The sequence below is a fragment of the Schistocerca piceifrons genome, chromosome X (genome assembly GCF_021461385.2).
Source record: "Schistocerca piceifrons isolate TAMUIC-IGC-003096 chromosome X, iqSchPice1.1, whole genome shotgun sequence".
Classification (NCBI taxonomy): Eukaryota; Metazoa; Arthropoda; class Insecta; order Orthoptera; family Acrididae; genus Schistocerca; species Schistocerca piceifrons.
Window position 1 is genome coordinate 13,823,248 of NC_060149.1, and position 26,718 is coordinate 13,849,965.

The window sequence follows — 26,718 nt, forward strand, 5'->3', positions numbered from 1 at the left end:
GTTTAGAAAGTTCTAGAAAGTCTACATAGAAAGATAATGACTTTTTAGTTATGTGTAGCATAAAAGTTCAGAGTAACTGGCTGTACTAAGAGCTGTAACTCTTTAGTGAGAATATGAGTGTATGTTAGCAACTGAAATAATTATATAATTTAACAGAAAATTAGAGTGTTTTTGAACTAATTGTAACACTTCATATTTTATAAAACCCTGTATAAAAAAATCAAAGTATGTAAAAAATCAAACTGTGCCAGGCGTTTTCCTTTTCACTGCAAAACATACTGTTACACTTAAGTTTTTATGAATATGTAATTTTTCATTGTAACATTAGAACTGTATCAGAATCAACCATGTATTTTTCATTACAAATTGTTACTATTCTACCTAAGTCTAGTATTGGAGCTAAAAAAGGCAGTGCAATTCACTAAGCTTAATTTAGGAATGTAGGAAGATCAGTGTCTAATCAACTTACATTGATGTGCATGTGAGCTTAAACTAAAGAATGGCACTTTTATAATAGTAGCCATGTACAGGTCCCCATTGAGAAATTTTCAACTATTTTTGAAAAAATTGGATTCTTTGTAGTCTTATCTCTAAGACAGAGGAAAGCAAATTATTGATTGTGGGGATTTCAGTGTAGATTTGCTGAAAGAGTTCGATAGAAAGCTTGACTTTAAAGTATTCCTTGGTTCTTTCAATTTGGCATCAGTTATTGATTTTCCTTCTCGGATGGTACAGGAAAGCAGCACACTGATAGATAATGTTTTCATAGACCAAGATAAATTTAATCAAATAAAAACTTTTCCTGTTAGGAATGGTCTGTCTGATCTTGATGCACAGCTAGTTACAGTATATGATATAGCTCCATAGAATCCTCCAAAATAATGTGTTCAAATAATTATTTAACAATTAAAAATTTTAGGGAAAGTTTGCGACAGTTAGACTGGGATGAGGTGTACAGGGGACATGATGCCAATTTAAAATTTAACCCATTTCATGATACCTTTGTGAGTATATTTGAAAACAGTTTCCCCAAGAAAACAGTGAAATATAATTATAAGAAATCATTTAAAAGCCATTGCATACTAAAGGGATAAAAATATCTTGTAAACAGAAAAGGGAAATGTATCTTACAGCTAGGAGGAGTAATGATCCCGAAACAGTGAAACATTATAAAAACTACTGCGCTGTATTAAGAAAAGTTATTAAAAAGTCTAGAAGTATGTGCATTATGTCTGAGATTAGCACATCTGATAACAAAATTAAAATAATTTGGAATATTGTTAAAAGGGAAACAGGGCAACTGAGAGCACAGGAAGATCGTATTTCTATCAAACACAATGAAAAGTTTGTTAACAAAAAGTGAGAAGTAGGAAACAGTTTTAACAATCATTTTTTAAGTGTTGTAGAGAAAATAGAATCCAGCTATTCATCAGAAAATGCAAGGCAATATATGGAAGAGGCAGTATCTATGCAATTTGATAAAACTGAAATTCATCCCACCTCTCCTACTGAAATTAGGAAAATAATAAATTCACTCAAAAGTAAAAGCTCACATGGAATTGATGGCATTTCCAAAACAGTACTAAAAGCTTGTTCCCAACAAATAAGTAGGATTCTCAGCCACATATGTAGTAGCTCATCGAAACAGGGCATTTTTCCAGACAGACTCAAACATGCTATTGTTAAACCATTGCATAAAAAAGGCAATAGATCTGATGCTAACAACTACCGTCCATTCTCACTTCTGACAGCTTTATTGAGAATTCTTGAAAAATGAATGTATTCAAGAGTAGCATTACATATTGGTAAAAATGAAGTACTAAGAAAATGTGAATTTGGTTTTCAGAAAGGCTTTTCAACAGAAAATGCTATATATGCTTTCACTGATCAAATATTAAATGCATTGAATAACCAAACATTACCCATTGGTATATTTTGTGATCTCTCAAAGGCTTTTGATTGTGTGAATCATGAAATTCTTCCAGATAAGCTTAAGTATTGTGGTACGAGTGGGACGGTGAACAAATGGTTTAATTCATACTTAACTCAAAGAATTCAGAAGGTTGAAATTAACAGTACAGATAGTCTGCAAAAACCAGAAGAGTCCTCTAACTGGGGACGTATCAAGAACAATGTCCCACAGGGTTCAGTCTTGGGTCCCTTATTGTTCTTAAAAAATATGAACGGTTTGCCACTCTGTATTCATGAAGATGCAAATCTAGTTCTTTTTGCTGATGATACAAGTATAGTAATCACACCCAACAAGCAAGAATCAGCTGAGGAAATTGCAAATAATGTCTTTCAGAAAATTATTAAGTGGTTCTCTACAAATGGATTCTCACTAAATTTCGAGAAAACACAGTTTATACCATTCTGTACAGTAAATGGCATAACACTATTGATAAATATAGACTATGAACAGAAGTCTGTTCCTAAGGCAGAATACTCAAAATTTCTGGGTGTGTGCACTGATGAGAAATTGAATTAGAAAAAAACACATGGATGATCTGCCGAAATGGTTAGGTTCAGCTACTTATGCTATTAGGGTTATTGCAAATTTTGGTGATAAACATACCCATAAATTAGCTTACTTCGACTATTTTCATTCACTGCTTTCATATGGCATCATATTTTGGGGCAATTTGTCATTAAGAGAGAAAGTATTCATTGCACAAAAGCGTGTAATCAGAATAGTAGCTGGGGCCCACCCGAGATCACCTTGTAGACATTTTTTAGGAACTTGGGATATTCACATTACCTTTGCAGTATATATATTCACTTATGAAATTTGTCATTAATTACCAATCCCAATTCAAAAATAACAGTGAAGTTCATAGCTACAACACTAGAAGAAAGGATGATATTCACTATTCTGGATTAAATCTTACTTTGGCGCAGAAAGGGATGAATTATGCGACCACAAAAATCTTTAGTCATTTGCCAAATAGTATTAAAAGACTGACAGATAGCCAACCAATATTTAAAAGAATTTCTGAATGACAACTCCTTCTACTCAACAGATTAATTCTTACACATGAAGTAGTAAAAAAAAAAAAATGTATAAAGTAAACTTATTTTAAAGTGACACAGTCCACATCATTACAAAATGTCTTATTCATGATCTGGGGAACAAGATTAATGTATGTATGTATGTAGTTGTTTGTGTTTGTCAAAGAAGTACAGTGCAGTCATGTTTCAGATAATAACTGTGTTTTGTGCACATCATAATCATCAGCATTGTGATGTCAAAGATTGGATATGACTTTTTCAGTAAAAATTAGACTGATTATAGTGAGAAATTGTGAATTTATCTGTTACAAGTGGAATGAGTAAATTGAAAGATATACACAAGGACTATTAGGTTATTATTTTATGGTCAGGAATCCTGGATCTGTCTTGAGTTGATGTATGAACTAAGTCACCTAATAATTGATAATATAATTAATATTTTCGAAAAATCAGATAATTTTCTGATGAAACAATTGGATAGTTATGTTAGAGGTGCATGGGAAGAATGACTCTTGATCAGCCTCTGAATGAACTCTGATTTCTGTGGTTTCCTCATTATAATCATTTTGCAAGATGTTTGTGGAAGAGAATACCTTGCTCTTCTCTTCTAGGAATGTATACTCTCAGGTTTTTGACAGTAAGCTCTGTGCACAATACCTCTTTTGTTACACCTGTTACTGGAGTTTGATGAATGTCTCTCTAACACTCTTGCACTTACTATGCTCATTAAAAGTAATAATGTCCTTGCAGAAAGGAGGGAAGGAATATTAGGGTTTAATGCCTCATCAACAGAGAGGTTAACAGAGATGGAAATGTCATTGCAGTACTTTGAACAGAAATCTAACTTGAACCAGAAGTGGTAGTAGTGAAATCTTAAATTCCAAGTGGAGTGTGTATTGGATGGATAGGCTGGATTCCAATGATGGTGACATAGTTATTGTTGTGAAGAACTCTTTTATATCATCTGAGGTTATTACAAATTTCAAACATGAAATAATTTTGGTGAAGGTAAGGGCCTAAAGTGAATCAAACACAATAATCAAATTGTTATATAGACCAACTGCCTGAGGAGTTGTAGTGACAAAATTTCTCAAGGAGTCTATGGATAATACTACAGGTAAATTTCCTGGTCATGCTATAGTAATAAAAGAGATTTAAACTTATTATGCTGGGAGATTCAGATGCCTAAAGCAGATGGAATGGATAGGCATTTGTGTATTACTGTTCTGAATGTGTTATGCAAAAATTATCTTGAGTAGTAAATTACAGAACCAACTTGAGACTGTTACATCTGATGTATCCTGCTGGCAACCAGACCAGGATATTTCAATTCAGTTAATCTTGTGATGGGAATCAGTGACCATCAGTGTTATCATATAAATGACTGCAGGTGTAAATAGGACTATTAATAAAGGTAAGAAAATATGCCTACTTAGCAATTCAGAAGAAAGAGGATGCAGATTGTGTGAACAGTAAACATCATATGTTCACTTCGGGACTAAAAATGTGGAGAATCAGTTGTTAGAGTACAAGAATATTGTATAATATGCTTTAGATAAGTATGTCCTGTCAAAGGTTGTGAGGGCTGGGAAAGACTCACTGTGGATCAAAAAGATTTCATCGTAGATTTTAATGAAGTGCAAACCTTGAAAAATGAATCTGACTATAAAGGAAACATAAGGAAAGCAATACTAGAAGCATTCAGTGGATTTGAAAGTAAAATTCTATCTGCCCACCTGATGAAAAACCTTATTACATGTGAAGTGTGCAAAAAGTCAGTAAACACACAAAAACCACATTTAAATGGAGGATGAAACAGAGAAGCATGATAATCTGAATTCCATCTCCTAAAATATTTCATCATGGAAGCCCTTACTATGTTTCCTCTTTTCAACTGTCACAGTAACAATGAAATGACAAATATTGAAATTAATGATCAGGGATTACAAAATCAACTAGAATACCTCGGCAAATTGTTGGTGACATCCCATGATGGAATACACCCATAATTCTATATGGATTATATGAAATGACCTGCTCTTCTTCTACCAGGAATTTATTATAGATCTCTAAAGCAATAACTTGGCTTACTTTGTTTATCCATGAAATCTGAGTTTGGAAGTTATTTACTTAGAAAATTTCTTGTCATATACTCTGTGATCAAAAGCATCTGGACACCTGGCTGAAAATGACTTACAAGTTCATGATGCCCTCCATCGGTAATGCTGGAATTCAGTATGGTGGCCCACCCTTAGCCTTGATGACAGCTTCCACTCTCACAGGCATACGTTCAATCAGGTGCTGGAAGGTTTCTTGGGGAATGGCAGCCCATTCTTCACAGAGTGCTGCATTGAGGGAGAGGTATTGATGTCGGTCGGTGAGGCCTGGCATGAATTCGGTGTTCCAAAACACCCCAAAGGTGTTCTATAGGATTCAGGTCAGGACTCTGTGCAGGCCAGTCCATTACAGGGATGTTATTGTCATATAACCACTCCACAACAGGCCGTGCATTATGAACAGTTGCTCGATCATGTTGAAAGATGCAATCGCCATTACTGAATTGCTTTTCAAGAGTGGGAAGCAAGAAGGTGCTTAAAACATCAGTGCAGGCCTGTGCTGTGATAGTGCCATGCAAAACAACAAGGGGTGCAAGCCCCCTCCATGAAAAACGTGACCACACCATAACATCACCGCCTCCAAATTTTACTGTTGGCACTATATATGCTGGCAGATGATGTTCACTGGGCATTTGCCATATCCACACCATGCCATCGTATGGCCACATTGTGTACAATGATTCGTCACTCCACACAACATTTTTCCACCGTTCAATCATCCAACATTTACACTTCTTACACCAATCGAGGTTTGGCATTTACCAGCATAATGTGTGGTTTATGAACAGCTGCTCGACCATGAAGTCTTCTCACTTCCTGCCTAACTGTCATAGTACTCGCAGTGGATCCTGACGCAGTTTGGAATTCCTGTGTGATGGTCTGGATAGATGTCTGTCTTTTACACATTATAACCCTCTTCAACTGTCGGTGATCTTTGTCAGTCAACAGATGAGGTCGGCCTGTACCATTTTGTGCTGTACGCGTCCCTTCATGTTTCTACTTCACTGTCATGTCAGAAACAGTGGACCTAGGTATGTTTAGGAGTGTGGAAATCTCACGTACACATGTATGACACAAGTGACACCCAATCACCTTACCACGTTCAAAGTCCGAGAGTTCCGCAGATCACTCCATTCTGCTCTCTCATGATGTCTAATGACTACTGAGCTTGCTGATATGGAGTACCTGGCAGTAGGTGGCCACAATGCACCTAATATGAAAAAAGTATGTTTTGTGGGGTCATAGTGTACTGCTAACTCCATGTGACATGTTTCATATACTTCTCGGAACATTTGAGTGAGCAGCTCTTTCTAAGAAGATCACTGAATGACTTGATATAGTAACTCACAAATAGCTGTGGGTAAGTGACTGTATAAGATGTGACAATTATTGGGTCAAACTGGTGAGCTTCTGGTTGTTTTTGTGTTAAACTTTGTACTTAAAACAGTAACCAGGTTGTATCAATAATACACTAAAAAGCCAAAGAGACTGGTACATCTGCCTAAGATCAGGTAAGGTCCCTGTGAGCACGCAGAAGTGCTGCAGCATGACATGGCATGGGCTTGACTAATGTCTGATGTAGTGCTAGAGGGAACTGACATCATGAATCCTGCAGGGCTGTCCATAAATCCATAAGAGTACGAGGGGGTGAAGATCTCATCTGAACAGCATTTTGCAAGGCATCCCGCATATGCTCAATAATGTTCATGTCTGGGGAGTTTGGCGGCTAGCAGAGGTGTTTAAACTCAGAAGAATGTTCCTGGAACCACTCTGTGGATGCGTGGGTTGTTGCATTGTCCTGCTAGAATTGTCCATGTCCACCAGAATGCACAATGGACATGAATGGATTCAGGTGATTAGACAGGATGCTTATCTACCTGTCACCTGTCAGAGTCATATCTAGATGTATCAGGGGTCTCATATCACTCCAACTCCACATGCCCCACACCATTACAGAGCATTCACGAGCTTGAAAAGTCCCTTGCTGATATGCAGGGACCATGGATTAATGAGGTTCTCTCCATACCTGTACACATCCATCTGCTTGATACAATTTGAAATGAGACTCGTCTGACCAGGCAACATGTTTCCAGTCATCAACAGTCCAATGTCAGTGTTGACAGACCCAAGTGAGGTGTAAAGCTTCATGTGCAGTCATCAGGGGTACACAAGTGGGCCTTTGGCTCTGAAACCCCATATTGATGACATTTTATTGGATGGTTCACATGCTGACATTTTTTTGATGGTCCAGCATTGAAATCTGCAGCAATTTGCAGAAGGGTTGCACTTCTGTCAGGTTGAATGATTCTCTTCAGTCATCGTTAGTCCCGTTCTTGCAGGATCTTTTTCCGGTCGCAGCAAAGTTGGAGATTTGATGTTTTACTGGATTCCTGATATTCACAGTACACTCGTGAAATGGTCGTATGGGAAAATCCCCACTTTACTGTTACCTCGGAGATGCTGTGTCCCATCGCTTGTGTGCCAATTATAACACCAAGTTCAATCTCAATTAAATCTTGATAAACTGCCATTGTGCCAGACATGTCTTGTCTTATATAGGCATTTCTGACCACAGCACCATATTCTGCCTGTTCACATATCTCTGTATTTGAATACGCATGCCTATACCAGTTTCTTTGACACTTCAGTGTAGTTTACAGTAAATATGGACTTGATAGCCATTCACAACATGTTTCTGAGGCAATTAATGGAACTTTATATCTCGTTGCACATGTTACTTAGTATCCAACATGCTCATTATTTTTACAAACTTACAGATGCTGTTTCCAATCTCAAGTTATGCAGCCTTTATTTTAGTCGAATTTTCTTCACTGTTGCTTTTAGCAGTTGAACCAGTATCCACCAACACAGAGTGAAGGTGGAGACAACCAGAAGCATATCGAGGTTGGTGGAGCTTTTAACAACTGAACCAGTATCCACCAGCACAGAGTGAAGGTGGAGACAACAAGAAGCATATAGAGGTAGGTCGAGCAAACTGTTAAGATTGGTTGGGTTGTTTGGGGGAAGAGACCAAACAGCAAGGTCATCGGTCTCATCGGATTAGGAGAGGACAGGGAAGGAAGTCGGCCATGCCCTTTCAAAGGAACCATCCCGGCATTTGCCTGGAGAGATTTAGGGAAATCACGCAAAACCTAAATCAGGATGGCCAGACGCGGGATTGAACCGTCGTTCTCCTGAATGCGAGTCCAGTGTGCTAGAACTGTTAAGGATGAGAAGATATAGTCCACCCCGTTGCAACCATTGAAGTATGTGACATAGATAAGGACTTGGAGTATATATGGACTTGGAAACTAATGTGGGAATGTTTGTTAGGCTGTTGCAGATGGTCCTATTCTACACAACCACAACACCACAAAACTGTAGTAAAATACAAGAGGACCTGCATGGGATTGACACATGGTAAAGGAACTGGCAGTTTACCACCTGAAAACCATGAAACACCTAGGTGTATGTATCTGGAAAGATTTAACATCGAAGGGTGACCTCACATTAATTATATGTAGGACAGGTGCCAGCTTCAGTCAAATCATCCTAAGGAAATTATTTCACCTAAGAAGCAAGTAACACACAAAACACTCATTTGGCATGTTTATGAGGATTGCTCATTTCTGAAATCTGTATCAGATAGGAGAAATAGATGAGAAAGAGAAGAAATAATGAAGAGTAGAACATTTTACCTTAGTTTCATTTAACTTGTGTGAGACCATCACACAGATGCTCATTCAATTCCAGTGGTAGACATCACAAGAGAAGTGCTGGTCATCATGGAGAAGTTTCCTTCAAAACTTCCAAGAACATATATTCAGAAGATAGCTGAGCAGTGTATTATTTTCTCTGTTATAAATATTGTGAGACTACTATCATTGTACAATCAGAGAAATTCAAGCTCATACTGAGGCTCACCAACTGTTCTTCCCATGTACCATTCAATAAACTTAATAGGAAAATGAGATTGGTGTACATGGTATCCTCCGACACACAGTGTAAGGTGACTTGTGAAGCACAGAAGTAAATGTGGGTGTAGAATAACAAATTAATCAAATGTGCTACACACATTTGATAAAAGATTACTCTCTGCATGTCTGTTCATTCATTTTCTCTGACATTTACAAGAACCACAACTATGTAATAATTCACTGCTGTCGTTGTTAGTGTTAATAGTTTGTATTTAAAACTAGATATCTCACTTGAAACCTACAAGTTAAATACATTCCTTTATAAATGTCATTCATTGCCATATTAACATACAGTAGCTGTTTTTCATGTCCAAATCCACATTAATAATGTTACAAAATCTGTTAAACTAATCTGTAAACCTGTCTCAAAATATCAGAAACGTTTTATATTCAGCCAATTATTTGACAGGAAATGAGTAAAGACATTTACAGATAAACATGTACAGTACTTTATGTGTCATCAGTTAGATAAGTCACAGAAAATAACAAAATGAAAAAGAGATTTAGCTATTATTGTTTTGGGTGGGTGCAAAAGTTTTTAATATTTCTCCATAAGTTTAATAAACACAACAGATACTTGTAATTGAGAGCTTAGCCATCAATAATATATTCTCCTTAACTATTTACAACAGTCTGCCCAGGCTAGGATAACTTTTCGATTCTAAGGCTGTAGAAATAACACGGTTTTCAGGCAAAGAACTCGTCACACCATTTTCAGAGTGTATTTCCACCCAGAAAGGAAATTCTTTGAAAGCTGTTTGACAGAAGGCAGAAAAGGTGAAAATCTGAAGGTGCAAGATCAGGTGTATAAAGTAGTTGTGGACCTACTTCCCAATCAAACTCCTATATAGTGTTTTTTATAGTCTACTACAATACGGGCAGGTGGTATTGTGGAGTAGCATCACTTCACACAGTCTTTCTGGTCACTGTTCTTGGATTGTGTCTGCAAGTCATCTCAGCTGTCGACAATAAATGCCAGGAGTGATGGTTACTCCTTGGAGAAGGAATTTGTGGTATGCCACACCATCCCTTTTCCACCACTTGCACAATCATCCTTTGTGAAGGGGAGTTGCTGATTTGTTTCGGGCCCAGAAATTCCTTTCTTGTCCTTATGTTAGCATAAAGACAGTCACCAGTAATGATACAGGATAGGAATGGTTGGTGTTCCTCATGAGCGGCAATTGATGATGAGCAAAGACACATTCATATATGGCAACTGTGATGTCTTGGCTAATAATGAGATATATTTTTTTCCTTTCTTTTACTACCTTGTACTCCATAGATATATTTCTGATAATGTAGAATATTTTTCATTTGATTATATAGTGTAGAACATGAATTGTGTATGACTATGTTTACTGTCCTTTTTGTTCTGTATGAGTTCCTTATATAAAGACTCGGATCTTGTTTCTGATGATATTTCAGATAGTTTTATTAAATGTATTGTGTGAACCGGAATGCAGTAGCAGAAGTTCTGTAAGAACTGTGGAGCGAGAGAGGTATCGATAGTTGCCGGGTTGAACAGTGAGGAGACAGTGGCAGTTGGCGTGAAAGCGTGGTGGTATGGAAGCGAGTGCTGTGGTGTAGCAATGGTGTGCATTTAAAGCAATATTAATACTGGACTTTTTTGTGTAAGATTGGTTTGAAATTTGACTTTATGATGGATATTCTAAATGGACATTGTATTATGCAAACACTGTTGGTTTTTGCAGAATGATGCCTGTGGCAGTGACTATGCACTCGTGAACAGACAGTATTGTCGTTGGTTCAGAATTGAGCTGCATTACATAAACTGTGAATTTAATATTGCTCATTTTCTTCACTATGATATGTGACGTGTGCTAAAACACTAACTGTCAGTGTGGAAACTGTGAACTGTGTTGCTACGTAAGTGACTGTTTTTGCAGGAACAGTATCATTATGAAGCGCGAATATTAACAGTAGATGGACTGTTTAGCTTCACAATTGGCAAAGTATAGCATGTGGAATGTTGCAGTTGAACTAATACGACCTTCAGGTGCTGCACAAGTAGTTACTTTGTTCCAGCCTATGACAAATGGATGCTACGCCACTTATTACCACTGCCAGTTGAAATAGAATGTAAGGAAAGAGGATATTTTAAGGCCAAGGACATGACTGAAGGAACTAATAGGATTCATATCAGCAACTTGAAACTGCTTCTGCCGCTGTTGCCACATCACACTGACCCAGAACAGCTAAGACCTATAAACATTCCTCTCTCCGAGAAACACAATTGTAACCAATTTAATTGCTTTATGCTTTCTAATAGACTATCTCTTAATTTTTCTCTCTATAAATAGAAGTAGTGTATTGTAAGGACTGTTCACCTTCAGTGATTGTTGACACCACCCCTAAAAGCAGTTATTGCCATCATTTATTTGTTTTTGTTCTTCAGAGTATTTGTATTAGTAATTGCATGTGGGCCTGCTTTGATGTGTATCTGTAGTAATTTAGACAGGAGAATTTATGTGTTGCACTGCAAAATGTGGCCAAACATGTAAGTTGAGGCATGTGCCATTGACAATATTTACACCAACCACTTACAAAGAACTAGCTTATTTGCCATTGGTCCAAGTTAGCATATTGGAGAGAACTTTGAATCTGACAGTTGTCAAAGTACGTGATCTTTGTTTACATGCCACTTAATGTCATATTCCCATTAATTCATGTTTAGGTGCAAATTTATCTGGGTTTAATTGTTACCAGTAAGCAAAATTACTGCACACTGTGTCATTATTTATCAAATTAGCTTCATTTTTTAATTGTTTTCCACTATCAAAGGATTTTATTATCAGGAGTTTAACAGGATTTGGATACTTCTCATATAGAGGTGTGCTTTTGAAGTTTCCAGAAGTAAAAGGGATTCATGGGGTATACACAATTTTAATTTTCTTCATGCAGTTTTTCTTTAAACATTTTTTTCTGATTACAAACTCATGGTCATAGTAAATCTCCAGGAACCATTTTCTTCACACCACCCACTGATTTTTGTGATTGTGGCTTAAAGCATGAGGTACCCATACACACAATTTTTGAACCTTCACCACCGCATGCAAATGAGGCACGATTAGAGGAACAATCACACTTCATCACATTTGCCAGTTCTTGAGTACACTATGTGGATCATTGTGGATTAATGTGTTTAAAGGATCTTCATCAGACCCCGAAGGCCTTCCCAAAAGTGGACGGTCACTAATGTCAAAATGATCCTCCTTGAGATGAGAAACCATTTTGTTGTCATGGTCTGTAGAATGGGGTTATCCCCATACATGATGCAAATGTTTCTGACTGCCTCTGCTGCTGCACCATGCTACTGAACTCAAACAGAAGAATACATCAGAAATTTTCTGATTTCTCCACTTGTCACTCCATTTTCTAGCATTCACAGCTTAACTCACTATCTCCAAATCGCAAAATTACAATATGTTAACTCAAGCAACAAAAGTGAACTATAAATAACTAATGACAATCAATAAATAGACCCACAGTAACTGGAATACCAACACACACAAAAAAACAACACTATGAACTTATACATCAACATAATACAAATTTAGGAATGATAGTCTGAATTTATGTAAAAAGTAGCCACTTAATTTATCAAGAGAAGACATTAATTGAGGAAGAATCCTTTAATCTGTAAGCATAATGAAAGCATGTTTATATTACCTTTTCTGTCAGACTCTTGGCATTGTCATAAACAATCACTTTGTTTGTACTAACTGCATATGGTGTGGCTGATTTGTCATCCCACATTGTTGTCCACATAGAACTATTAGTCTTTAGTTCCAAACATATCTGAAAATATACAATTGATTGTGCCATCAAGTAATTAGGCATATAATTGCAGCAGACAAAGGTTTAAATCATATTTTGCATTGTAGATTTTGTTTTTGTGTGTTATGTAGTTTGTGAATGATATACTCAATAGCTTGTTTAAAATTCACATGTGAAGAAGCCACCAAAACTTATTCTAGTCATTGATCACAACTGTAAAAACAGCAGTCCACTCTCTGGAACTGTTGACTAATTTCACTCACATTTCCAGTTTAATTAATGTACTGTAATGAATGTTTTTAATTTATTGCAATAACAATTTACTCTAACAATAGTTTTCAAAAGCAGTACACAGTATGTTCCCCACAAATATTTATCAAACTGTTGTTTATATGTAGCCATATAATCAAAAATGTGCAGGTGTTATGTACAATAATAATAATAATAATAATAATAATAATAAAATACTGACTGTAGAACATGCCCCACACATTGGCTTACTACTGCCTGCTCTAGTCCCACCACTGGAAAAATGTATAGGATTACAGTCACACCAATATGTTAGATGTTAAACTATTCACATCATTTATTGGCTGATATGTGTTCACTGAATGCCATTTCATGTGGGAATGATCACCACCAAACTAGCAGAATGCATCAATGCAGATGAACTACCTATCCTGGAGACATGTTAAACTCATTTGCTGTTATGACCGCACCCCACAGGATGAGAATGCTTAGCAGTGCCCATGGCCACAAGATTAAACAGACGTAACATTCTCTTTGGCTGTCATGCTCTCATAGTCGTGGGAGCTAAATAACTCTGAAATGAAAATTCTATTCAAAAATTAATTAAATTTGGATGAATATGGAAGAGAAGGAAATGCAAGTGAAGAGAATAAGACACTGATGAAAATGGATAGTTGCTATGTCCTGTACATTGCAAAGAATCCAAATCCATTCAGATGTGTAACACACAATCTCATTACACTCATTTTCACATAGTACTTTGAAAACTGTTACAAAGACACTCACAGGGATATATAGTATGAGCAGACTCACTGACAGAATTGTTTACCTAGGGGTGGCAGTAAGCAGAGCAGGCCAGTGCTTACACTGAGTTCAGCCATCGTGGACCTCACCTTGCACTTTATGCCAAGAGTTATTGCTGAGTGCTCACTAATCATCCATGTACTGAATGTCTCTATGAGGTTTCAAACTTTCTGCTTCCTGTAGATTGTCTCACATGGTGAGTTTTGTTTCCTCTTACAAGCTTCTGTTCTTTGCTTACTATGAAGCCATCATTGGCCAGTGAAGTACCCATGCTGACAATGTAGTGTAGTGGCATTGTCACACCTGTTCAGATACTAAATTTCCAGTTGAATTGAAGGCAGCTGAAGGAGCCTATCTTTTTAAGCAAACAGTCTCTCTTGAAATCCAAGATGGCGAGGGGGGGGGGGGGGGAGGCAGTTCTAAAGATGAAGTTGAAGAAGAAAGCCCAGAGGCCATGTTGATTCTTTGCTCATGCTTATTGAGTGCACTAATGTATCTGACTGTGGGTTTTTAAATTTTTGTGTGATGTTGATATGAAGCAGTAAGCAACTGCGAAACTACAAGAAAACTTAAATTTGTCATAAGAGAAGCTCCATTTTGTAAATGCCAGTTTCAACGTAAGTCACTAGGCATCTGCTAGAGTGTAGTCCTTTTTCACAAAATAAACTCCAAAGTAAATTAAGAAAGTATTTTCTGAGTATATTCATTGCTTCATTCTTCAAGAAGCACTCTGTTCTGAAGCATTAGGGAATGATGAAGATGAAGGTGACGAAGATGATGACACGAAAATGATGGAAACATATACAAAACAAGAGAAGGAGAATTGTCAGCTTCGTAGTCCATCGCCACAGCTTTAGCAGGATTCTTAAAAGTGAGATAAAACTCAGACAGGTAAAAACTGTGACTGGTGACTGAAGGATACACTGCAGGATACACCGAGAAGGGTCAGCATGGTGCAACAAAAATTAGTCGAGCAACTAAGGTGGAGTGAGGAAATGCAGCAGACTATAGAGAAAATTAGTTTAAAAGTTAGATAAATAGAATACATACATAAAAGTTTAAGAAATGTGTGACAGTGCAAAAGGAGAAAGTAGCCTGAGGCCACTCGGAGCATGTGCCACAGTGAGAGGTACTGACCGAACATGGAAATGCACAAAATTTTGATATAAAAGCCACTTTCCCTCTGGAAACACAGAACTTTGGTAGTTTCTGACTCTCTGTCTGAGAGGATCTGAGGTAATGAGACAGGCAGGTTGATTGCTTGTCTCAGATCAACCAGCAGGTCACAGTGGGTGAGATTATGGGTTATCATGAGAGGACTGTTACAGCTGCATCGAGGGGAATCCTCTTGATGTGAAACAAAATCGGGAGCAAGTCTGGTGTGGCCGATATGGTTTCTGCACATTAAGATTTCAACTTCCTGAGAGGTCTCAACAGAAATATGTCAGGCATTGGTGGTGCCGTTGATGCTCTTAGCTTGTTCTTGTGGTAGCCTGGAATTCCATATCCTAGTTTTCAAAATGTGATGTTGTGGTTGCAACGTTAAGTCTGTGCCTCATATTCCAAGTTAAAGTTTGTGTCCTGTGATTGCTTCATTAGTTAATTTGCCAGCAAGTTCATTTCCTGGAATACCCATGTGGTTCAATATCCAGATGAATGTTACTGTTGTACTGGAGCTGTGGAGTTCAACTAATAGGTCTTGGATTTTACCTCTAGGATACTCACTGTAGGCAGTTATAGAGTCTTTTGTGGCAAGAGTTTTAATGTGCTGCAGAGTCCATAATATGGTGACCATCTCTGCAGTGTATAATACTGTATGCACTTGACTGAGAATACTTCTCTTGCCCCCTTGCATCTGCAAAAGCAAAACTGACCCTGCTATTGAGTTTTGATCCATCTGTGTGGATGCATGTTGAATTTGGGTGGTCATGGAGAACCAAGTGGTACAGACATCTGAGAATCATGGGACTAACAATTTTCTTAGTGCCAAAAAAGAGGTCCATTTGGATCATGGGACTGGATACATAGCCATGGGGGCTGGGAAGAGAGAACTCCACAAACACAGACAAGAAGGCTAGTTAGAGACCCTTGCACAGAGCCTCCAATTATATCCCATCTAGTCTACTTTATGAACAGTGTGAACTGTTGATCGTGAAACAGAGTTGACTAACACAGATCGGTAGACATCTGACAGATTGTGAGATCATAATTCAACAAGAGTTGTTGACATCTGACCCTCAGCGGTGGGACACCAGCTTCCACCAGTATGCTGTCCATACTGGGTGTATACGTGGACAAGAAAAAGAAAGTCCTTGATTTCCTGGTTAAAAATACATTTTTTCCACATGGGAAACTACACTTTTTCATGGGTGAAAATACACTTTTTCCATGTTAAGTGACAATATGCTTTCCCTTGGAGCTATAAAGCTTACAAATCCTTTGAACGGTAAAAGTAATATACACCAGTGTTGAACTTGCCAGCACTTTAGGAAAGGAAACCCAGCAAAACAGAATGCATTTTGGAAAGATCTTTGTTGCGCAGAAACTTGTATATTGCATACTTTTGTATTATGAAAGTATAAATAAAAATTCTGTCGATTACAGCACAGTAGCTTTCAAAGCAATGAAATCAAGATTTTGATGCAGTTTTGTCAGCCAATGACAACATCACTGTTCAGTGGCATGAACACACAAATAGGAAAAGTTACTGGTTTAAATTAATATACATTCAGTACAGCTACATGACAAGCTAATCTTTCACCTATAATACTGGCATTAAATTTTTTTGTTATTTTCTCTGTGAGTGTGCTTAGGCATGATCCTAAGAGCACAGCTTAAATTTCAGCAGCTGATTGCTTGGTTGGTTGATTTGGGGCAGGGGACCAAACAGCAAGGTAATTGGTCCCATTGAATTAGGGAAGGATGGGAAAGGAAGTCAGCCGTGTCCTTTCAAAGGAACCATCCCGGCACTTGTCTGAGGTGCGGAAACATGTGCGTAGGGAAACGAAACCTAAATGAGGATGACCGGACATTTGTTTGAACTGTCATTCTCCCAAATGTGAGTCCAGTGTGGTAACCACTGGGCCACCTTGGCAGCGGTTGAATGTTTATGACAAGTAAAATTATAAATTTCACTGCTGTGCACTGAACATTTGTGGGTTGCCTGACTGAACAAATGTTCTGATGATCACTTTGATTTTTCCACAGAAAAGCCAGTTGCATGCGAAATTGCTCAAGAATTCCCCTCACACTTTTATAGTTTTCACCATTGTTATTCCATAATTTGTAATCTATGAAAGAACTAAAATAAGCATGAAAAACTAACCTTGAAGCTTGGCCTTTTTTAGCATGTTATACTTTAAGATATATCAAACACAAATAAACCAGTAAGTTTTAAATAATGGCATTAATGGCTGGTCTTCAAGCCCAAAATTATTCTAAGTGGCTGGTCCTCAGAGCGTTAAGTTTTGAGTGAGAGTCAAATGCTCTGTGGTTTAAGAAATTAAGTGCATTTTCTCACATGTATCATAATTCAGCTTGTGTAAAAGGAAATTTACTTTGAAAGTAATGCTTCTTAAACTGCCAATCACAATATTTTCTCATGACCTGTTATAAATCTAAACGGGTTGTTACATCATGCTCATTGAAAGCAGTTTGTTGTTACAAAGTATTGCACAGTCTTTGTTCTATGGCCATCAACACATTTTGATGTTGACAGATGCTTATGTGCAGTTTGTTTTGTTGTAAGTGGCACATTTTCTTTGCAACTAAAATTTTATTTTGGTGCTCTTCTCTTGTTTATATTTCCTTACTGCAGTATTATTCTGCAGTAGTGGGCCAAAGTAAAATTCTTTGTTAGAGTGTCAGTTATCACCAGTTAAAATTACAAAAAATTAACTGTTAACTAAAACAATGAAAAATTTCTGGAATTCTAAAAGATATTTTGTAAGGCGGGCAAGTCCGCAGCACGTGGTCGTGCGGTAGCGTTCTCGCTTCCCACGTCCGGGTTCCCAGGTTCGATTCCCAGCGGGGTCAGGGATTTTCTCTGCCTCGTGATGACTGGGTGTTGTGTGATGTCCTTAGGTTAGTTAGGTTTAAGTAGTTGTAAGTTCTAGGGGACTGATGACCATAGATGTTAAGTCCCATAGTGCTCAGAGCCATTTGGACCATTTTTTTAAGGCGGGCAACCACAGCCAAACCTCAACATTTTTTCAAAGAAAATTCCACACTGGCTGTACAAATGATTTTTATTAAATCTGCAAGCGGTTTCGCACCACTTATCGGTGCATTCTCAGGCAATCTGTACAAAAAATAATATAATAAGATCTCGTATAAACTATTTGATCCCCCAATTCTGAGGTGTAACTTAAACTTTTAAATAGCCAGTTTTTTGAATGAAATAAGAAAGTACTCACATATGCTATTTATAACATAGTAACATTGAACATTGTCCTGTAGCCACTCTCTACCATTCACGTCCAATATACCGTCATCTGGTGAAAGCGGTAGTTAAAATTTAAAAATCTTTTTAAAAAAATTTTTAAATGATGGGAGCGGTAATGGCCTAGAAAATAAAAATAAAATACGATGCTGATAAAACTTCCCTAAGCATGAACGACAAGGAGCAGAACATTAGCATGAACAAACAGCAGAATTAGGGCCATGTAAACATATCAGAACACACCGTGCAAGTTGTGAGGAGCCTCGCGGCAGTGGACATGGCCCGACTGACTGGCCAAAACCCAGAAAGCGCTCACGCAGTGGCGCGAGAATTGCCGGAGGCCAGATGACATGTATAAGGTGTGTAGAGTGAGGGGTGCTGAACATTTGATAAACAATTCCTTATGTCTACTTTTTTAAGTCTAATACCATACTAGGTGGCCAATATAAAAAAATGGGCAGTTAGTTAAAACTATAAGAATAATAATTGTGGTTCTTAATGTGTATGGCCCAGAGTACACCTAAAAATATATTGGACAGATCCTACTAACAAGTAAGCTATAGGGGTAAGGCTATCTGTTTAAGAATCAAAATTTTCTAAAAGACCTTTGTGCCTCAGATCGGTCTGGGTATTAAGTGAGGAGTGAGGGGATTTCTTCAGAACTCTGAAGGTTTCAACCTTTTCCAAAACATTAAGGGTGTTGCCCTTACTTTCCAAGTGTAACACCAGCATGTTGTTCTGGATACCAGTGATATGGTGACCCGTTTCCCGCAAATGCACACCTACAGCCGATTTTGAGCCTAGGTCGTTAGTGTGCTCCTTAAAGCGGGTCTCAAAACTTCTTCCTGTCTGGCCTATGTACTCCGCATCACAATCATCACAGGTGATACTATATACCCCCGATGACTTGAAACTATTCCATGTTGCGGCCTCGTCATGCCTGAACTTCTGTCCATTGTTTTTAGGAATAGAAAAAGCCGGATTTATTCCCTTAGAACTTAAGCATTTGCCGATTCTGCTTGAAATGTTACCATAGAAATGTATCCTGTGGAATTTACGCCCAATAGCTAATCCGCTATTGGGGGATCGAATAGTTTGTATGAGCTTTTATTATACAGGGTGATTCAAAAAGAATACCACAACTTTAGGAATTTAAAACTCTGCAACGACAAAAGGCAGAGCTAAGCACTATCTGTCGGCGAATTAAGGGAGCTATAAAGTTTCATTTAGTTGTACATTTGTTCGCTTGAGGCGCTGTTGACTAGGCGTCAGCGTCAGTTGATGCTAAGATGGCGACCGCTCAACAGAAAGCTTCTTGTGTTATTGAGTACGGCAGAAGTGCATTGACGACAGTTGTTCAGCGTGCATTTCGAACGAAGTATGGTGTTAAACCTCCTGATAGGTGGTGTATTAAATGTTGGTATAAACAGTTTGCAGAGAATGGGTGTTTGTGCAAAGGGAAAAGTTCTGGACGGCCGAGAACGAGTGATGAAAATGTAGCACGCATCCAGCAAGCATTTGTTCGCAGCCCAGGAAAATCGACTCGCAGAGCTAGCAGAGAGCTGCAAATTCCACAATCAACCGTATGGAGAGTCCTACAAACAAGGTTAGTTATGAAACCTTATCGTTTGAAATTGGTTCAAGCACTGTCTGCAGCTGATAAGATTAAAAGAATCGATTTCTGTAATTTTATCCTTGCTCAAATGGAAACAGATGAATCTTTCGTTTCAAAGATTGTGTTTAGTGATGAAGCAACTTTCCACACTAACGGGAAAGTCAACCATCACAATGTCTGTTTATGGGGCACTGAGAATCCATGGGAAACAACTCAGTATGAACGTGACTCGCCTAAGGTGAACGTTTTCTGTGCCATTTCAGCCAATAAAGTTTTTGGTCCCTTTTTCTTCGAAGGTGCTACTGTAACTGGACTACAGTATCTGGAGATGTTAGAGAATTGGCTGTTCCCTCAGCTCGAACAAGAAGCACAACAATTCATATTTCAGCAGGATGGAGCGCCACCACGTTGGCACTTATCTGAACGTCAACTACCCGAGGCCATGGATCGGCTGCCAGGCAGCCCATGACAGAGCACTTCATCACTGGCCTCCAAGAAGCCCTGATCTTACCCCCTGCGATTTTTTCTTATGGGGGTATGTTAAGGATATGGTGTTTCGGCCACCTCTCCCAGCCACCATTGATGATTTTAAACGAGAAATAACAGCAGCTATCCAAACTGTTATGCCTGATATGCTACAGAGAGTGTGGAACGAGTTGGAGTATCGGGTTGATATTGCTCGAGTGTCTGGAGGGGGCCATATTGAACATCTCTGAACTTGTTTTTGAGTGAAAAAAAAACCTTTTTAAATACTCTTTGTAATGATGTATAACAGAAGGTTATATTATGCTTCTTTCATTAAATATACATTTTTAAAGTTGTGGTATTCTTTTTGAATCACCCTGTATTATTTTTTGTACAGATTGCCTGAGGATGCACCGATAGTGGTGTGAAACCGGTCGCAGATTTAATAAAAATCATTCATACAGCCAGTGCAGGATTTTCTTTGAAAAAATTCTAAAAGATTCCTGGGTTTATTCCAGATTTTTCCCAAGTGAAAAAATTCCCATGTTTCCTTAAATTTCGCAGTTGTCCTGGGGCATATACACCCCGCTATAGTGTCTGAACAGAAAGCTCCAATTACTGACTGCACACTGCTGTGAATGTAACTCCATCTTATGGTGGAGTATGGGGCTACGGCTGTTCAGTGTTCAATAAAAATAATACCAATCGCTGTTGTATAGGTTTATTTCTAGGCAACCAGTTTTGATGTTACACTACATCATCTTCAGGCCTAAACTGCTCCAATCCAGTAAGTAACCTTTGTGTTACAAATATAGCAGTACCTTTAACTGGTCTCATAATAGCTATTACGAGACCAGTTAAAGGCACTGCTATATTTGTAACATGAAGGTTACTGGATTGAAACAGTTTAGGCCTGAAGATAATGTAGTGTAACGTCGAAACTGGTTGCCTAGAAATAAACCTATACAAAGGCGATTGGTATTGTTTTTATTGAGCACACTACTATGGTGAAAAGGATCTAACAAGATCAATACTGATGGTGGTACTGACCCACAAGCAACACATACATGGCTAATGCAGGATAAAATCAAAGTTATGTAGAACTGCAGAAGAGGGCTGGTAAGAAATCTGGGGTATTCAGTTTCCTCATGCAGTTTTCCTTGAGTTGGCATACAAGGGGCAACTGTGTTAGCTCACTGCCAAATAACAGGCCTAAGAATGTGAAAGTTTCAACAACTTCAAGTAACTGGTTACTGATGTAAAGTTATGGGTGCAGGTGCACAGTCCTGAGTCTATAAAAGTGCATGACACAAGTTTTCATGTTAGAAAATTGACATCCAAGATTCATGGCCCATTTATGTACTTTCTCAATGGCCTCCTGAAGCTGATGCTCTGTGACGCACAGTGATGTGGAGCTGTAATAGAGGCAAAGGTCGTCCACATACATCACGCTGAGACTGTAGGTCTCATGCAGTCACGACACCATTGATTGTGATGGCGAAGAGGATTACGCACGGAACTGATCCCTGAGGGACCCCAGTTTCCTTTGCATATTGGTTGATAATGTCTGAACCTATGCAGACTAAATAGAGTCAAAGGGATAGGAAATTTTGTATAAAAATGGGCAAACAACTCTGAAAGCTCCACTCATGCAGAGCGGACAGAATTAGATGGTGCCAGGCAGTATTGTATGCCTTCTGCAGATCAAAAAACACAGTAATCAGGTGTTGGTAATGCCTGAAAGCATTGTACACTCCTGGAAATTGAAATAAGAACACCGTGAATTCATTGTCCCAGGAAGGGGAAACTTTATTGACACATTCCTGGGGTCAGATACATCACATGATCACACTGACAGAACCACAGGCACATAGACACAGGCAACAGAGCATGCACAATGTCGGCACTAGTACAGTGTATATCCACCTTTCGCAGCAATGCAGGCTGCTATTCTCCCATGGAGACGATCGTAGAGATGCTGGATGTAGTCCTGTGGAACGGCTTGCCATGCCATTTCCACCTGGCGCCTCAGTTGGACCAGCGTTCGTGCTGGACGTGCAGATCGCGTGAGACGACGCTTCATCCAGTCCCAAACATGCTCAATGGGGGACAGATCCGGAGATCTTGCTGGCCAGGGTAGTTGACTTACAGCTTCTAGAGCACGTTGGGTGGCACGGGATACATGCGGACATGCATTGTCCTGTTGGAACAGCAAGTTCCCTTGCCGGTCTAGGAATGGTAGAACGATGGGTTCGATGACGGTTTGGATGTACCGTGCACTATTCAGTGTCCCCTCGACAATCACCAGTGGTGTATGGCCAGTGTAGGAGATCGCTCCCCACACCATGATGCCGGGTGTTGGCCCTGTGTGCCCCGGTCGTATGCAGTCCTGATTGTGGCGCTCACCTGCACGGCGCCAAACATGCATACGACCATCATTGGCACCAAGGCAGAAGCGACTCTCATCGCTGAAGACGACACGTCTCCATTCGTCCCTCCATTCACGCCTGTCGCGACACCACTGGAGGCGGTCTGCACGATGTTGGGGCGTGAGCAGAAGACGGCCTAACGGTGTGCGGGACTGTAGCCCAGCTTCATGGAGACGGTTGCGAATGGTCCTCGCCGATACCCCAGGAGCAACAGTGTCCCTGGGAAGTGGCGGTGCAGTCCCCTACGGCACTGCGTAGGATCCTACGGTCTTGGCGTGCATCCGTGCGTCGCTGCGGTCCGGTCCCAGGTCGACGGGCACGTGCACCTTCCGCCGACCACTGGTGACAACATCGATGTACTGTGGAGACCTCACGCCCCACGTGTTGAGCAATTCGGCGGTACGTCCACCCGGTCTCCCGCATGCCCACTATACGCCCTCGCTCAAAGTCCGTCAACTGCACATACGGTTCACGTCCACGCTGTCGCGGCATGCTACCAGTGTTAAAGACTGCGATGGAGCTCCGTATGCCACGGCAAACTGGCTGACACTGACGGCGGCGGTGCACAAATGCTGCGCAGCTAGCGCCATTCGACGGCCAACACCGCGGTTCCTGGTGTGTCCGCTGTGCCGTGCGTGTGATCATTGCTTGTACATCCCTCTCGCAGTGTCCGGAGCAAGTATGGTGGGTCTGACACACCGGTGTCAATGTGTTCTTTTTTCCATTTCCAGGAGTGTACATAGCAGATTCCAGATGACTCAGTTGGTCTGTAGTGGACTGGAACACTATAAAGCCAGTTTGAAATTGCAATAAATGCCCTTTGGCTTCCAGGCACCACAACACTTCTTCTGAATAATTTATACAGATGGTTCATTAGAGAATTTGTGCTACAGTCAGTGAAAATTTGAAGGTCTTTTCTTGGGTTCAGGACAGGCATAACAATACTCTCCTGCCATAGGGGAGGAAGGGGGGGGGGGGGGGGGGGGGGGGGGGGAAGAACTCCCCTTCCTGCCAAATGTGATTTAAGAACCCCAGGATGTGTTTTATGCTGTCATTGCTAAGGTGTTTAAGAATTTTATTGAGACTAGGGGCTGCGTTTTTTTTATTTTATTTGATTTACTTTCATTCCAATTGATCCGTAGTGAGGAGGTCCTCCAGGATGTAGAACATGTCAGAAAAACAACAATACATGACGAATATTTACAACTCAAACAAATAAGCTAATGTACCATTCCACTGGACCCAAGTGGAATGATCATCATTTTTTAATGAACACTATATGAAAGAATCATTTTACAAATAATAATGCACTGAATTTAAAATAAAAAAAGTTTTATTTATTTATTTATTTATAGGGTAATAAACGTGTAATACAACTACTATAATACTTATTTACAATGAACACATTGCTGCACTGAAATTATGCTTAAGGGTTCTACTGAGAAATTCATCAATGGAGTAGAAGGAGTTGGCCACCAATAAATCCTTTAGGCTTCTGCTAAAGTGCTATCAAATTCCTATTCACTAACTGAAATATTGTATGAACTAAGACCTTGTGTAAAGAAGGATTAGTAGTTTTGCTCTTCCATATGCTTCTGGGTTAGGAAATTAGGATGGCAGTCCCTGCATGCCAACACCTTGACAAAGTGTGCAACAAGACACTCAATAATGACCACAAGACTAGTACAGATGTCGCCACTGAGGGAGATGCCAGAAATAACTATGGACGGTGGGAGGCTGCAAATGTCACGGAGTTTAGTTCATACTTGAGATTAAGTGGTGTGGGCTCTCATTACTGCTACATACCATTCCTAACATCCCCGCTTGCACTTTTTTTTATTAAAAACTGTACCTCTGTTTGAAGTCCCTCGAATAGCTATTAAATGATTCACAAAAGGTTGATGTTAGTGTCATTGGAATCCTTTCCAGTGCTCTTTGATAGCTGCCATTATTTCTTGAGGCCACCATGACTCAGGTTTCTGGCAGGAAGTGCCTGAAGAATAGACTATTGTTGTTTTCACAACTCATAAAATCGTTTCAAAAGTATCTCGTGTCACTCCTTTGATATCCTTCTGTTCTGGAAGTGAACGTTTGCCAGCTGACTTTCCAACGAGACTAACATGATTTAAGTTCCATTGATGGGTTGTCTGAGAAAGAGAGATTGATAGGAAAGTGGTTGCTGTTGCAGAGGTCACACTGGGGAGAGACCTGGGCTGCAAGCAGTAGGATCTATGGCTTAGTACATTTCATGGGCTGCACTGAAATTTGTTGCAGACAAACTTCCAGGTCTGAAAATAATTTCTTCACTATTTAGCACCTGTTAGATGTGATTTCACACCCCACAGAGGATGTTGAACTCCCTCCATAGGAGTCAAGGTGGAAGCAGCTGTTGCACCAACTCGACCAGCTCGTGACGTTGTGTAGAGCTGTCTGGAGGTAGACACATATTACGTACTGTTACCCTAACTGAGACAGGCAGACATGAACAGCCACAGCTTCTAGCACAATGTTTGGCAGCACCTGCTCACTGGAAGTGTCAGAGCATATGAGCATGCAGACTCCTCCAGACTCCTTCTTGCCGTTAATGCGACTTTTTACAGTAGGACTTGTAGTTAGTAAAAGAAGGGAGTTGGATTTCAGAGAACCGTGTAAAAATGGAGCCATTTCTGAATATTACTGCTCGTGGGATGAGCAAAGCTATCCTTCGATATATGATGGCCTCGTTGTTGATGAAATCGGAATATTGATGTGTTCATTAAAAGTAATTCTGCCAAAGTGTATGAAGTTATGTCAGCCCTATCGCATGTACTTTTACTGACGTGTGAAGAATTATATTTGTCAATTACAAAAGTGACCCATTCTCCTTCTACAGCAAATAGAAATCACAAGTAGAAACAGTGCAATTAATGAAATACATGCCTCAATCTGTGAACAATCGGTTCCAGCTTTTGAGAAGATACTTTGACATGCTTAGTAGAAATTTTCAGCAGAGTGAGAGGTATTTAGAATGTTAACAGTATTTCTGGTATTTACATTGAAAAATATAACTGTGGCATATGTGCCTACACATGTTGCTTGTGATGCTCTGAAATTTTGTTATTTGACAGTTTCCATGATATATATCAACCAGGGAATGCGTTTTCAGAACTGTGCTCTTAGCCACTATGCTACCAACTCACCTATTATAATGCTACACACATGAACTGATGAAGTAGCATCAAAACTTTGAGCATCATTTTCTCAGAAGCTATTGAGTGTTGGCAACTAAGACAAAATAGATGTCTCTTTATTTCCACTGTTCTTGCAAAAACAGTTTTGACTGTGTCAGAGAGTGTCTATGGCGTGTTCCCCTTGGTAGTATCAGTGGTAGACACTCCAACTACACTCGTGCTCATAAATTAAGGATAATGCTGATACATAGTGAAAAAACACTCTGGTGGGCAGTTTGTGGGTTTAAATCACCTCAGGGTATGACCGTGCGGTGCATTTGACCTGTGGTCGTCACATGGTGGTGCTGGCAGCAGTCCACACACACAGAGGTGTGTCGGTGCAGCGAGTAAATGTGTGCAGACATTTTCAGACGTGCTAATGGTGACTGTGTGTTGAAAATGGCTCAAATAACACATATTGATGACGTTATGAGGGGTAGAATACTAGGGCAACTGGAGGCTGGTCAAACACAGCAGGTCATAGCATGGGCCCTCTGTGTGCCACAAAGTGTGATCTCAAGATTATGGCAATGATTCCAACAGACAGGAAATGTGTCCAGGTGCTACAGTACGGGACGTCCACAGTGTACAACGCCACAAGAAGA

The 26,718-nt window shown here is 39.5% G+C and overlaps 1 protein-coding gene across 1 annotated transcript in view; it reads right to left on the minus strand.

The window, feature by feature from the left end:
• The window catches only part of LOC124723228 (probable chitinase 2), a 278,220-nt gene that overhangs the window by 21,430 nt on the left and 230,072 nt on the right, over positions 1-26,718 (minus strand). The window contains exon 7 of the mRNA XM_047248419.1: positions 12,794-12,922. Coding sequence (XP_047104375.1) covers positions 12,794-12,922 — 129 coding nt within the window. The remainder of the gene's footprint in view (positions 1-12,793; positions 12,923-26,718) is intronic.